The 12,773-nt window shown below is 41.0% G+C and overlaps 1 protein-coding gene across 1 annotated transcript; it reads right to left on the bottom strand.

Annotated features, from left to right (window-relative positions):
* Positions 1 to 22: 22 nt before the first annotated feature.
* On the bottom strand, positions 23 to 3,442 carry ppifa (peptidylprolyl isomerase Fa). Its single transcript, XM_084470863.1, has 6 exons — positions 3,239 to 3,442; positions 3,039 to 3,069; positions 2,614 to 2,702; positions 2,440 to 2,536; positions 1,827 to 1,902; positions 23 to 1,691 (listed from the first exon to the last, which is right to left on the bottom strand). The coding sequence occupies exons 1-6, from the start codon at positions 3,380 to 3,382 to the stop codon at positions 1,556 to 1,558; spliced, it is 573 nt and encodes a 190-aa protein (XP_084326989.1). The 5' UTR covers positions 3,383 to 3,442; the 3' UTR covers positions 23 to 1,555.
* Between the last annotated feature and the right edge of the window lie 9,331 nt (positions 3,443 to 12,773).

Here is a 12,773-nt window from a genome sequence, read left to right as displayed (position 1 = left end):
TCATGTGGTTATTTTACTGCAGTTTTATTTGTTTAGGTTCTGTTTGTAGTAACTAGGTGTTTCCAACTGACTCCACTTGAGCTTTTTGCGGGACGACTCCCAGTTCCTAGCTGATATTAGTATGGACAATGTGTGCCATTTTGCTTTCCCCTCTTCCTTCCCCACAGCTAGCATGTCTGCATTCTAGGTGGCGTGCGCTGTAAACCGCTCTGAGGAGGGGCATTGCTGATGGTTTAAATATGGCAGTTGGGTCATGTGCTGGAAGGGCCTTGTAAAAGATTGATTCCCCCTCATCTTGTAAGACCACTCAGGTGAAACTCACGACCGCACGTTTGAGATATTGATATTGAGACATTGAGAACGTTAGAGTTTGGCATATATTTGAACTCAGTGGAAAGGCGAGGATAGATCTGTATACATAAAAAAGGAAAACGACAGGAATGGAATGCAGCCAAACTGACAGAATCTAGACTTTAACAGCGTTCAAATCAGCATAACAAAGATGTTATTGTTTTGCATGTCTCTTCAAATTTGGCCGCTGCTCTCACTTTTGTCTTGCCAAGTTTCCGTGTGCAATATTGGACATGCATTCCAAATAGCTCAAACCTAACCAGAGGGTGGAGACGCAAATTATATCAAGTTTGTTAAAACATCTCGCTAACTTAGACAGAGTGAGAACTGGGAAAATGTCTCCATGGCGACAATGTAATCTGAGAACTCAAACAAACGATGGAAGGTCAGCGTGCATATGGTTTTGCTTAGGAGCAGGGGATTCTGCTCTTTCACGTTGCTTCATTATTTACTTTCATTAAGTATTAGCTCGATAAGCAGAAACACCCTCTGGCACAGTCAGACCCACAAGGTACCTCCAAGGTATTGAGGCAAAGCACTGATCCACAAACACAAACACATTTCCAACTGGCTTCTAAAAACAATGAACAAAGATTAAATCATCTTCACTTACACTGGCCAATCAGGCAACAGTCCACATTTCTAGAATTTTCCCATAGATTTGTTGTAGATTTTAACTTTAAATCGCAACAGATTGGCTGGCAAATGTATGACAAAGTATGTCAAGATAAATCAGTTGACACAGAGTCGAAGAACTTCCTGATAAATGGGACTTGAAGGCATGATGTCACATCCTTTCCTCATGGACAGGAAGATGTGCTAGAGGTCCAGTTTCTAAAAAAAGCAGTTGGCTCATTTCCAGGAAGTTTGATTGAAAGTGGGATGGATAGTTGCACACTATCAGGACCAACGCTGTGCGGTGGGCCAAGAGTTCAAGAGAAAGTACGGACTGCAACTAGTAAAAACCTTAGGGTATCTCTGAGTATAAGTGACAACTATATACTTTGCTTATGCGTGAGTATGCATTGCAGTAAAGCATGTTTTGAAATGCCTTCGTGCAAGTACAATAGAAATGTAATAAAAGACGAACTCTGTGTTAGTTCTGATTGTCCCAGGAGTACAGTGTGCTGGTGGAGGTCAGCACACAGCACACCATTTGAAATTGCTTGATTCACCGTCACCTCTGATCAGAAAAAGAGCTATGTCAGTTCATCTGCCCGCAGTCAACGATGGCGATTTTCTTGAGCACGCCTCCGTCGTGCAAACCAAACGCCTCCATCTTGGTCACAACCTCCATGCCATCCGTCACCTGGCCGAACACCACATGTTTACCGTCCAACCTGAGAGATCAAAACAAGAGAACAAACTTGCTGACTCAGAAAGGAACAAGCACTGTCATCCACTTCCTAACACAAAAGGAATATATACGTTTTTTGCTAAAGCTTATCCAAGTGCATATATTAAACAGTACATACCATTCTGTCTTAACAGTACTGATGAAAAACTGCGAGCCGTTGGTGTTGGGCCCTGTATTTGCCATCGACAAGGTTCCTGCAAGGCAAAGGAAATGGGACATCAGTAACAATAACATTAGGAAGATGATGCATAACTGCTGAAAGGAAACAGTCTTCATGACGTTTCAGACCATTGGGAATATTACGCAACTTAGTGCAGTTACGCAGGACCCTAGACTTAGACATCGACAACCATGGGTAAGAGAGTTTAGAAAGACGATAAACTATTCTCATTACTGGACAGATTACACTGACCCACTGAGAAAGTAGGTCAATCACTTAGTATAGCTAAATCTATAGTGTGGTAATCGAGAAGTAAAGACGAAACACTGCCATCTAGTGAGTGGGTAGTAGTCGATGCGTAGAATGAATGAATAACATGCCGCTAGTTCTCCAAATCGTACTGCACTATAAAAGATAAGCTGGCATGATTAAGGCAGGCCTATCTGCAAAACAAATTTAGATATCTCACTATCGTTACAGAATACACACATGCATATAATGGAGAAAAAAACAAGTATATAATGGAATTTTGAATAGCATCTGTGAAACCTCTGCCTGTTTATTTATTTACCTGGACAGGTGTGTTTCAATTTAAAGTTCTCATCTGCAAAATTAGTGCCATAGATTGATTTCCCTCCTGTTCCGTTGTGATTGGTAAAATCTCCCCCCTGCAAAAATATGTATTAGTGGAAAAATAGATATTATAGATACATTTACTGTCTAAAATGTTATTTGTATAACACACCTGGCACATGAACTCGGGAATTATTCTGTGAAACACTGAACCCTTGTATCCAAAACCAGGTTTCCCAGTGCATAGTGCGCGGAAGTTTTCTGGGGAAAGAAAATTAAAGAAGTGGGTGGTGTATGTCTGAATTACTGTGTCAAACACAGAAGTACCGTACTTTTAGCCGCAAGGGACTAGCAGGACGTTCGCATTACAATTCCCTCAATGGAGAGCACTATAGATTAAAACATATGCATCTGCTTATATTTAATTGCAATAGACTCGCTAATATGTCATGGCAACTTGTCAAGAAGTCTGTGCGTTCAATCACTTCAGAACAAGGACAAATGTCACGTTTCGCCAACTTGGTGGCAGAAAGTTGCTGTAAGATGAAACATCATCAGTTGCTTACGGCTGCACCCTCATCTAGAGGCTGTTCTCACCTGCAGTCTTGGGCACTACTTCTGCGTTAACCTAAAACAAATGACACAAAAGACGAATTTAAAAGGAAGAAACACGTTTTAATATGCATTATGGATACGATGTCATGTAACTCAGAAGCATGTGTTGTCTGTGTTGTACAGTGACGATAACAGGTCACTGTGGGGGGGCTAACGTTAGCTGTTGTTAGCTCAAAGCTAACCTCTATGATAATTCTTCCCAGAGGTTCGCCGTCAGCCTCAATGTCCAAAAACAAAACGGGATTCTTGACAGGTCCAGGAGACAGCAACCGGGATGAAGCAATGCCCACTGAGGAAAATTTGATACGGTTTTTTATTTGCAACATCGTTGCTATAAAGTTTAGGGGACCAACGTCTGTAAGAACTCGCCTTCACTTCGACATCAGTGTTTGCGTTGGAGGTATACGTGTGACGTCATCGCTGTGTGAAACGGCTACTTCCGCCAGCAGAGGTCCGAAGCTAACGGCTGCGGCCTGCGGGGAGGCGTGGCTAAAGGTCCAGCCCCGCCCACAATACTATTTTAGCATACCTGTTCCAGTTGCGGTTGAGAAGAAGGAAGACTGAAAGTCGATCATGTCGCTGAGTGTTGAATGTCAAAGCCTCATTCACATGTACTGAGGAGTGAAATAAGTTTTATTGCAGATAATTGTTATTGTTAAAAAGCTAAAAAGCTAAAAGCTTGTTATGAAGCTAAACTGTAGGTTTATTACGGACACATTTTACAGGTCCTGAAGCCTAAACTTAAGAGGATTCGTCTTCTTGATTCCTGCTCCAAGCTTAGTGGCTATGGAGACTGGCATTATTTATCCATGTTCAGTTTTCAGTCTTATATTGAGGAACCGTTAATTGTTCGAGTAAATTAATGTTCCGTTAAGTTGTTGTGTTTTGCATGGTGTTATATTATTAGGGACCGAGCCAAACATGGCAAGGTCCCTATTGAAACCCTCGTGTTTATTATTATTATTATTAGGGACCGAGCCAAACTTGGCAAGGACCCTATTGAAATCCTCGTGATTATTATTATTATTATTATTTTCCACGACTTCGACTGCATTTTTCCCCCCCTGCACATATTCTAAAACTCAAATTTTTTTGGTGCAATTGTGGGGACTGGTGAAAAATTTGATATTCTAGCCCTCAAATTCACATTCGCCCCTAGGTGGCGCTATACCAACTATGCCAAAATTCCAACGTTTGCACAAGCATAACTCGTCACCGGTTGGACCTAAACTCATGAAACTTTGCACACGTATGCAAATCCTCATAATGAAGAAATTTGCAGATACTAACTTAGCACTTCCGGTAGCCAGATTTTCCGCCATTTTGAATTTAGTTAAAAACAGTAAATTCCCCAAGGATCCCAGGTTTTTCGACTTTGACAAAAATCCTTTGGCACATATCATCTATGGCCCATTATCTTCAATCTGACATAAGGATTAGTCTGTAGGATAAATTTCAAAGTACCCATGAGCCATTGAGTTCTAAAATGGGTGTGTTTTTCACCCCAAAAATAGTAAATTGCACATATCTACATGAAGTTGGACTCCTATGATGTTGGACCCCTCTACTAAAGTTGTTCAGAATCAAATTCTGAACAAGATTAATTCAACATTTTCTCAAATGGGGCGTGGCTTCGAAGTGGGCGTGGCCTGTTACTAAAATAGCCACAGTTCATAGACGCAATGTTTGATTTGAGCGGGACCAACTCAGTGGTCGTTAGGTACCAAAGTTCTAACTGCTCAATTAAAATTGAGTCGATTGAAAAAACAACATGGCCGCCAGAGCCTCAAAATCACTGTGCGGAGATCATAATAGTTATGAATATGAAATTCACAGGACACTTGTAGACTGGTGCCGGTAGCTCACATACCAAAATTCGTGTTTCTCATGTGTGTAGCGCCCCCTACAGGAACTTTAAAAAGCAGCCCCTGCGCCACGTTTCACCAATATGTATGAAACTCAGTATTCACGTACAATGTGCCCATACCTACAGAAAAGCCTCTTGGACCCATGCCCCAAACCCCACAGGAAGTCGGCTATTTGCATTTCTAATTTTCACTTTTGGCGGCCATTTTGAATTTTTTTCACTTTTTTGCCTTGTATTTGAATGAACTCCTCCTAGGGAATTTATCGGATCTGCTTCAAAATTGGTCAGTACAGTCATGAAGTGGTGCTGAACCAAAATCCTGCTATTTGTGACTGTACGTTGAAGGGCGTGTCCGTGGCGTGCCGTCAAAGTTGGCCATTTTCAATGGAATTCTTTCACTTTTTCGCCTTGTATTTCAACTAACTCCTCCTAGGGAATTTATCGGATCATTGATGTAGGGTTAATAATGTTAGTTAAAGTTGTTACAACATGTAATTCAGTTAAATGTGGTCTTACATGTTAATGTCAAAACAATCAGTAGGACACCACAGGGCACCTCTGCTTCTACAGATTACATAAATTTGCGAATTTTTTTTAAAACTGCGCTTTTTTAAAACTGCGCGCAGTGATGAACGGGACCTCGTGCCGGCTTGCGGCTGCGTCACGTGCGGTCCTAACATGTGCACATCTTGCCAGCACACATGTTACGACGGCACGTGACGCGGCCGCAAGCCGGCGCGATTTTTTTTTAAAACTGCGCGCAGTGATGAACGGGACCTCGTAGTGGCGGCTGCAAGCCGGCGCGAGGTCCCGTTCATCACTGCGCGCAGTTTTAATTATTATTATTTTTAGCCACTTCGACTGCATTTTTCCCCCCCTGCACATATTCTAAAACTCAAAATTTTTTGGTGCAATTGTGGGGACTGGTGAAAAATTTGATATTCTAGCCCTCAAATTCACATTCGCCCCTAGGTGGCGCTATAGCAACTGTTCAAAAGTGCAAACTTTGCACAAGCATATCTCGCCACCGGTTTGACCTACACTCATGAAACTTTGCACACACATGCATATCCTCATGATGAACAAAAAAGTCTCTTGAACTGAACACTTCCGGTAGCCATATTTTCCGCCATTTTGAATTTAGTTAAAAACAGTAAATTCCCCAAGAATCCCAGGTTTTTCGACTTTGACCAAAATCCTTTGGCACATATCATATATGGCCCATTATCTTCAATCTCACTTAAGGATTAGTCTGTACAATAAAGTTTAGAGCACCAATGAGTTCTAAAAGGGGTGTGGTTGAAACCTCGAAAATAGTTAATTGCTCTTATCAACGTCAAGTTGGACGCCTATGATGTTGGCCCCAATACAAAAGTTGTTCAGAATCAAATTCTGAACAAGATAAAGTCAACATATTTTCAAATGGGGCGTGGCTTCGAAGTGGGCGTGGCCCGTTACTAAAATAGCCACAGTTCATAGACGCAATGTTTGATTTGAGCGGGACCAACTCAGTGGTCGTTAGGTACCAATGTTCTAACTGCTCAATTAAAATTGAGTCGATTGAAAAAACAACATGGCCGCCAGAGCCTCAAAATCACTGTGCGGAGATCATAATAGTTATGAATATGAAATTCACAGGACACGTGTAGACTGGTGCCGGTAGCTCACATACCAAATATCGTGTTTCTCATCTGTGTAGCGCCCCCTACAGGAACTTTAAAAAGCATCCCCGGCGCCACGTTTCACCAATATGTATGAAACTCAGTATTCACGTACAATGTGCCCATACCTACAGAAAAGCCTCTTGGACCCATGCCCCAAACCCCACAGGAAGTCGGCTATTTGCATTTTTAATTTTCACTCTCGGCGGCCATTTTGAATTTTTTTCACTTTTTTGCCTTGTATTTGAACTAACTCCTCCTAGGGAATTTATCGAATCTGCTTCCAAATTGGTGCTGAATAAACGCCGTGCTATTTGGGACTGTGCGTTTAAGGGCGTGTCCGTGGCGTGCCATCAAAGTTGGCCATTTTTGAATGGAATTTCACTTTTTCGCTTTGTATTTGAACAAACTCCTCCTAGGGAATTTATCGCATCTGCTTCCAAATTGGTTAGTACAGTCAAAAAATGGTGCTGAACCAACGCCGTGCTATTTGTGACTGTACGTTGAAGGGCGTGGCCGTGGCGTGCCGTCAAAGTTGGCCATTTTTGAATTCCGTCGCCTTGTATTTGAACTAACTCCTCCTAGGGAATTTATCGGATCATTGATGTAGGGTTAATGAACATGTAATTCAGTTAAATGTGGTCTTACATGTTAATGTCAAAAAAATCAGTAGGACACCACAGGGCACCTCTGCTTCTACAGATTACATAAATTCGCGAATTTTTTTTAAAACTGCGCTTTTTTAAAACTGCGCGCAGTGATGAACAGGACCTCGTGCCGGCTTGCGGCTGCGTCACGTGCGGTCCTAACACGTGCACATCTTGCCAGCACACATGTTACGACAGCACGTGACGCGGCCGCAAGCCGGCGCGATTTTTTTTTAAAACTGCGCGCAGTGATGAACGGGACCTCGTAGTGGCGGCTGCAAGCCGGCGCGAGGTCCCGTTCATCACTGCGCGCAGTTTTAATTATTATTATTATTCATAATGTTTAAAAAAGTGCTGTGTTCAAAAAAGGCTTCTGGTGATGTGTTCATTACATTTGTGGCGATCAAGGTAGCACAGCCTGGAGTCATACTATGCACACCTGCTCCACTGTTACTTAAACCAATAATGGAAGCCAATTAATAGGCAATTGATTGTCTGTGCTGATGGACAATGTGCTATTCAAAATGAAGCATGGAACAGCAAGCTTAAACGGTTTAAAATGTTTCCCACAAAGGTCACGTCACATCACAGTCATGTGAGGTCTTTAATAGTGTATTTCAGCATGCTATCCTTTTGTCTTTTATGGCACCATTGCAACACACAGAGAGTGTCAGGATCCTGGACATTTGTTTCAAACAAGGTGATGGAAATGTTGGACTTTTATATGCCTTGTGAAATGTGCTATGCATTGATGTAGTATCAAGAAATGTAATTGTATTAAATGAGACAGTTGAGTTGTCAATAACTTCTGGCTTTTTTATCAGAATGTTCCAGAACAAGCAGGCAGCGTGGACTGTGGTGTGTTCATGCTAATAGTAAGTGATAAAAAATAAGTCATCGGATTGTGCACCTCGGCATCAAACATAATAACATAAGCAGGTGCCAAGAGAAAAGGATCATTGACATGGTTTATATGTACAGTAACAACTCTGTATCAACTCTGTTCTATCATATAAGAATGTAAACCGTTGTTTATAATATGGATTACAGTACACACTATACATGGCACTGGACTGGACCTTTGACTTCACTCAGGTCAGCAATTTAAATCTGAAATTGTTAATGTGTGTACCAACAAACCCCTAGTTTCTATAGTAAAGGTTGAGGATTTTCATGTGTTAGATGCTTCATGAGAAGCATCTTGCTAACGTCAGCCCTATGACATTTCTACGTAGGAATAGGAAAGACGGATAGAGCCCATAACACAGGAGGAGCAGGAGTTGGCAACATCTATTGAGCAGGTATTTGATTTATTAAGAATTTATTTTAGATTTTGTTTGTTTGCATGTGTTTCTATTTTTGGGAATACAATATTTATTGAATACATTCAGTGCTCATTCAGTATTTCTATTAATGCTGTTTGGCTTAATACTAACTGGAGATGATGTCTTTTAATAGAATAATCTTATTTGTTTCTGTTGGAGTTCTGTTCTGTTCTGTTGCCTGTTGGAGATCATATTTGCTGAGGTGGTCCTTCATGATGGAGACGGAGCTTCAAAGCAGTAGTGGAAATGGAATACTTCAGGAGTAAATTGCATTTTCTGTGGCTTGACAGTAAGATTACAAAAATTGCTGTAGCTATACAGTTATGGTTATATAATGCATGTTTTCCATGTTAAATCAATTTGAGAAATCATATTTTCCTCAAAATTGTCTCCAACAGATGTTGCAAACTGGACCAAGTTCTCAGCAGAGGGCAGACTTTTACCAAATGTACACTCTGGATACGTTTAGAGAGTGCAGGGTGACATTCAAAAACTGCATACTAGGTATGAAAAATTGTGCATGGAAGTGTAATGAGTACTTCTTTTCAGGTATTGCTACCTAACGATGCCAGATGCTTGTTTGTTTTAAAACTTTTGATAGAAGTTGTTGCATAGTGTGTTGACCAAGTACTGGAAAACTCAATTATTCCAATTCCATAAGGCAATAATGATGGTCTCATGCAGTAGTAAAATAAAAATAATGAATATGGATATAAATAATTTAATAACTAATAATTGTAGCCGTTTAAATCTGACACAAGTAAACATTGCAATTACAAGTAATAAAACCCAAGAGACACAAAAATAGAACCTTACAGTGAGTATCTCTATGGGTAGAATACTGACCAGAGGACTTCTAGACACCAAGGGTTACTTCAATGTGATAATCCATAGAAAATAAAGGGGGGCCCTCTAACAAGGACTGTTTTTATTTAGCGACAGGCTGCAGGAAAGGGGAAAAGAGGGGGACTGCAGGGCATCTACTCAGAACTCGCACCCTGGCTTCTGCTCTCAATTCTGCCAGCTCTGTGCAGGGCTTTCACAATAAATTGGCCATGGGTTGGTGGGTGAACATTAATTTATTTTTATTCATAAATATATATGAAAATGCTTTGTGTCCATGTTTATGCCACACCAGGCTTTGGCTACAGAACTAATACTTTTTAGTAAGATTACTCATCTATTGTTTTTTTTTCTTCTCATGGAATTTGTTGACAAAGTATATATCACTAGATTTATCCTTTCATGATTCCTTTCAATTGCAGACACTCCAAAACTGTTTATGGCTCCAATGCCATAATCAAGTTCGCAGATGACACCACTGTGGTGGGCCTGATCAGAGATGAGGATGAAACAGCATATAGGGAGGAGGTTCAACATCTAACTACGTGGTGTAAAAACAATAACCTGGAACTCAACACCAAGAAGACCAAGGAGATCATTGTGGACTTCAGAAGAACCAGGGGCAGGGCACACCCCCCCCTCCATATCAGCGGTTCTGAGGTGGAGCGTGTGTCTAGCTTTAAGTTCCTTGGGGTCCACATCACAGATAATCTTTCTTGGTCCCTCAACTCCTCCAGTCTGGTGAAGAAGACGCATCAGCGTCTTCACTTCCTACAGACCCTTAAGAAAGCACAGCTTTCCCTACAAGACATTTTCAAAGATGTTCTGCCTTTAGAATCCAAAACTATGTACTTTGGGAATTTAAGACCTGGATGAAAAAGGACAAATTATAAATTATTATATAGGACTTATTGAACATTCTGTTGATTGCAGCTAAAAAGGCTTTAACCAGGAAGTGGTTATCGCAGGAGAGCCCAACTCTAAATGGATGGATGGACATCACAATGGACATTTACAAAATGGAAAAGATAACAGCATTTGTCAATCATAAAACAGAGCAATTTACTTCATACTTTAAAAAGTGGATTCACTTTGTAACGCCCCAAAGGCCTGATTTTGTTTTCACTGATCGCTAGTCATTTCACAAACAGACTACTCCCTAACTGTTTTGCTGTTCTTTCTACTTTAATTTTTTTTCTTTACTGTATTGTGTCGGTATGTGTGTGCTTTTGAGAGAATTTTTCAAATTTGTACTATTCATGTCATAATGGTGAGCACACACAGAAACTATGATGAATGATGTGGAAATGTTTGACACTAAAAACCAATAAAAAATAAATTACAAAAAAAAAAAGAAAGCACAGCTTTGTCGTAGGATTCTATCAGACTTCTACCACTGTACCACTGAGAGCATACTTACAAATTGCATCTCTGTTTGGTACGGTAACTGCAACGTTGCCGACCGCAAGGCACTACAAAGAGTAGTGAACTCTACATCTTGAAATGATGTTACTATCGGTTTTCAATAAAAATCTTAACTCCACATAATGGGGTTGTCTCCTTGATCATTTCTCATAGAGCTGATGCACTCTGCCACTACACTCCATGGTATGTTATGGTATTTTCATTCTTTCTTACCGATGGAAACAGTAGTTGGCCACCACCCGCTCAGTGACCTGTTGCACTTCATGCAACATTGCCGTGTAAAATGTGGGCACCCCGCAGTCCGAGACCCAGTCCCCACAGGATCCCTTCAAGCTCTACAGGTCCTCCTCAGTGCAACACGCCTTCAACTTTTCAAAATTAACAAAGAGAAAAAAAAAATCTTTGTCTTCACTTTGAGCTTTGTCTTCACTTTGCTGTGTTGGTATGCTGTGCAACAATGCAAATATCTACATCTTTATATGAAAAACAAAATAAGACATCCTCTAAAGTAACTTGTCTTTACTTTATCATTGCAACACACGACAGAATTTCATTAACGTCACCTGTTGCAGTTTTCCCCCTTTCTCCTCATCAAGCAGCACCTCTATGTCGAGATCACTGAGGAGCGCTGACTGGCCACACATGAGCATGTAAACAGCCCTGTTAATGGACCTGGGCCCAGGGCCATAGTGGGACACCGCATTGTAGTACTTCCGATGCTCCAGGGCATGAAGGTCAAAAGAAAAAAAAAAAGGTAATTCGGGCGTCCCTCAAAGACCCCGAGCGTTCCCTGAATAGCCATCATTAGGAGTCTGTAAAGCAGAGCACAGGGGAAAAGTCGTTTGATAGTGTGGATTAAAGGGAAACTACATAACCAGAACAGGGGAAAGGTAATTGAAACTGTGGATTAAAGGGAAACTAGATGACCAGAAGCGTAGAAAAGTAATTGATAGGGTGGCTTAAAGAGAAACTAGATAACCAGAACAGTAGGAAAGTAAAATACTTTACAGTAACACATTACTTCAAGCAGCATTTGGACTTTACCTTTGGAATTCCCTCCTGGGCCCACTGTAGTCATCCGCCATTTCATTCACAAATTCAATATGTGGCTCTCTTTGCCACTGGAAGTAGGGGGGGCTCAGCACCGAGCAGGCACTTTTCAAAATATGTCACCGGTGTACAACGATGGTCAATGGCCGCTCCTGGTCAATATGCTCCTGGTTATGTGTAACAAAAACATAACAATTACTGTGTGTTGTAATGAAATTCACACAGATCATGACAATATTACATTGAGAGTACAATAACAGTCTATAAACAGTCTAATACAGTGGTTCTCAAACTTTTTACCATGAGTACCACCTTAGAAATGATTTGGCTCTCCAAGTACCACCGGAATTAAAATAAAGTTTACAAAGAAGGCATTAATATTAATAATATGATTTATTATTCACATAACTTTACTTGACTGAACAACCAACTGTAGACTATGTAAACTCATGTATTGTATTTAAACACTTGCAACGAGACAATACTAACAACAGGTCAGAATATAATGTTTAGGTTTGAAGGAGAATGTAGCCTACTCAGGCACAAATTGAAAATTAAGAATAGTAGGCCCTACTGTGACCTTCTCAAAGTAATCCTGGGGAATGTACCCATAAGAATAATAATAAAAAAGAAATTGGTAATGGCGACTCTGGGCCTATCATGCTTAGTGAGAGGGGTGTGCGTGGCTCTGTGAACAGAGTTCTGTGATGTCTGGGTCGATTGAGGTTAGCTTTAGCCTCAGACTTGGTTCATGATGTTGTGTCAATAAGCTCCACCTGTGTTGCGCAACTTTACCGTGCATTCACGTCGCAGCCGCGATTGCATTTGGATCACGGCAGTGTTTCCCACAGACCAGGTAGCAATGTGTGGCGGATTTGTTGAGGGGGTGGGGGGGGGCA

Source organism: Micromesistius poutassou (genome assembly GCF_964030765.1).
Source record: "Micromesistius poutassou genome assembly, chromosome: 7".
Lineage (NCBI taxonomy): Eukaryota > Metazoa > Chordata > Actinopteri > Gadiformes > Gadidae > Micromesistius > Micromesistius poutassou.
The sequence above is the reverse complement of the archived record's forward strand: the minus strand, read 5'-3'. Positions and strand labels throughout refer to the sequence as shown.

Bases quoted from the DNA above. Each gene is read 5' to 3' on its own strand.
- ppifa (XM_084470863.1), bottom strand. From the start codon at position 3,382: ATGTTGCAAATAAAAAACCGTATCAAATTTTCCTCAGTGGGCATTGCT. The intron at 3,070-3,238 runs GTTAGCTTTGAG...CATTTGTTTTAG, and splicing joins TGGGAAGAATTATCATAGAG to GTTAACGCAGAAGTAGTGCC. The intron at 2,537-2,613 runs GTGTGTTATACA...ATATTTTTGCAG, and splicing joins TTCCCGAGTTCATGTGCCAG to GGGGGAGATTTTACCAATCA.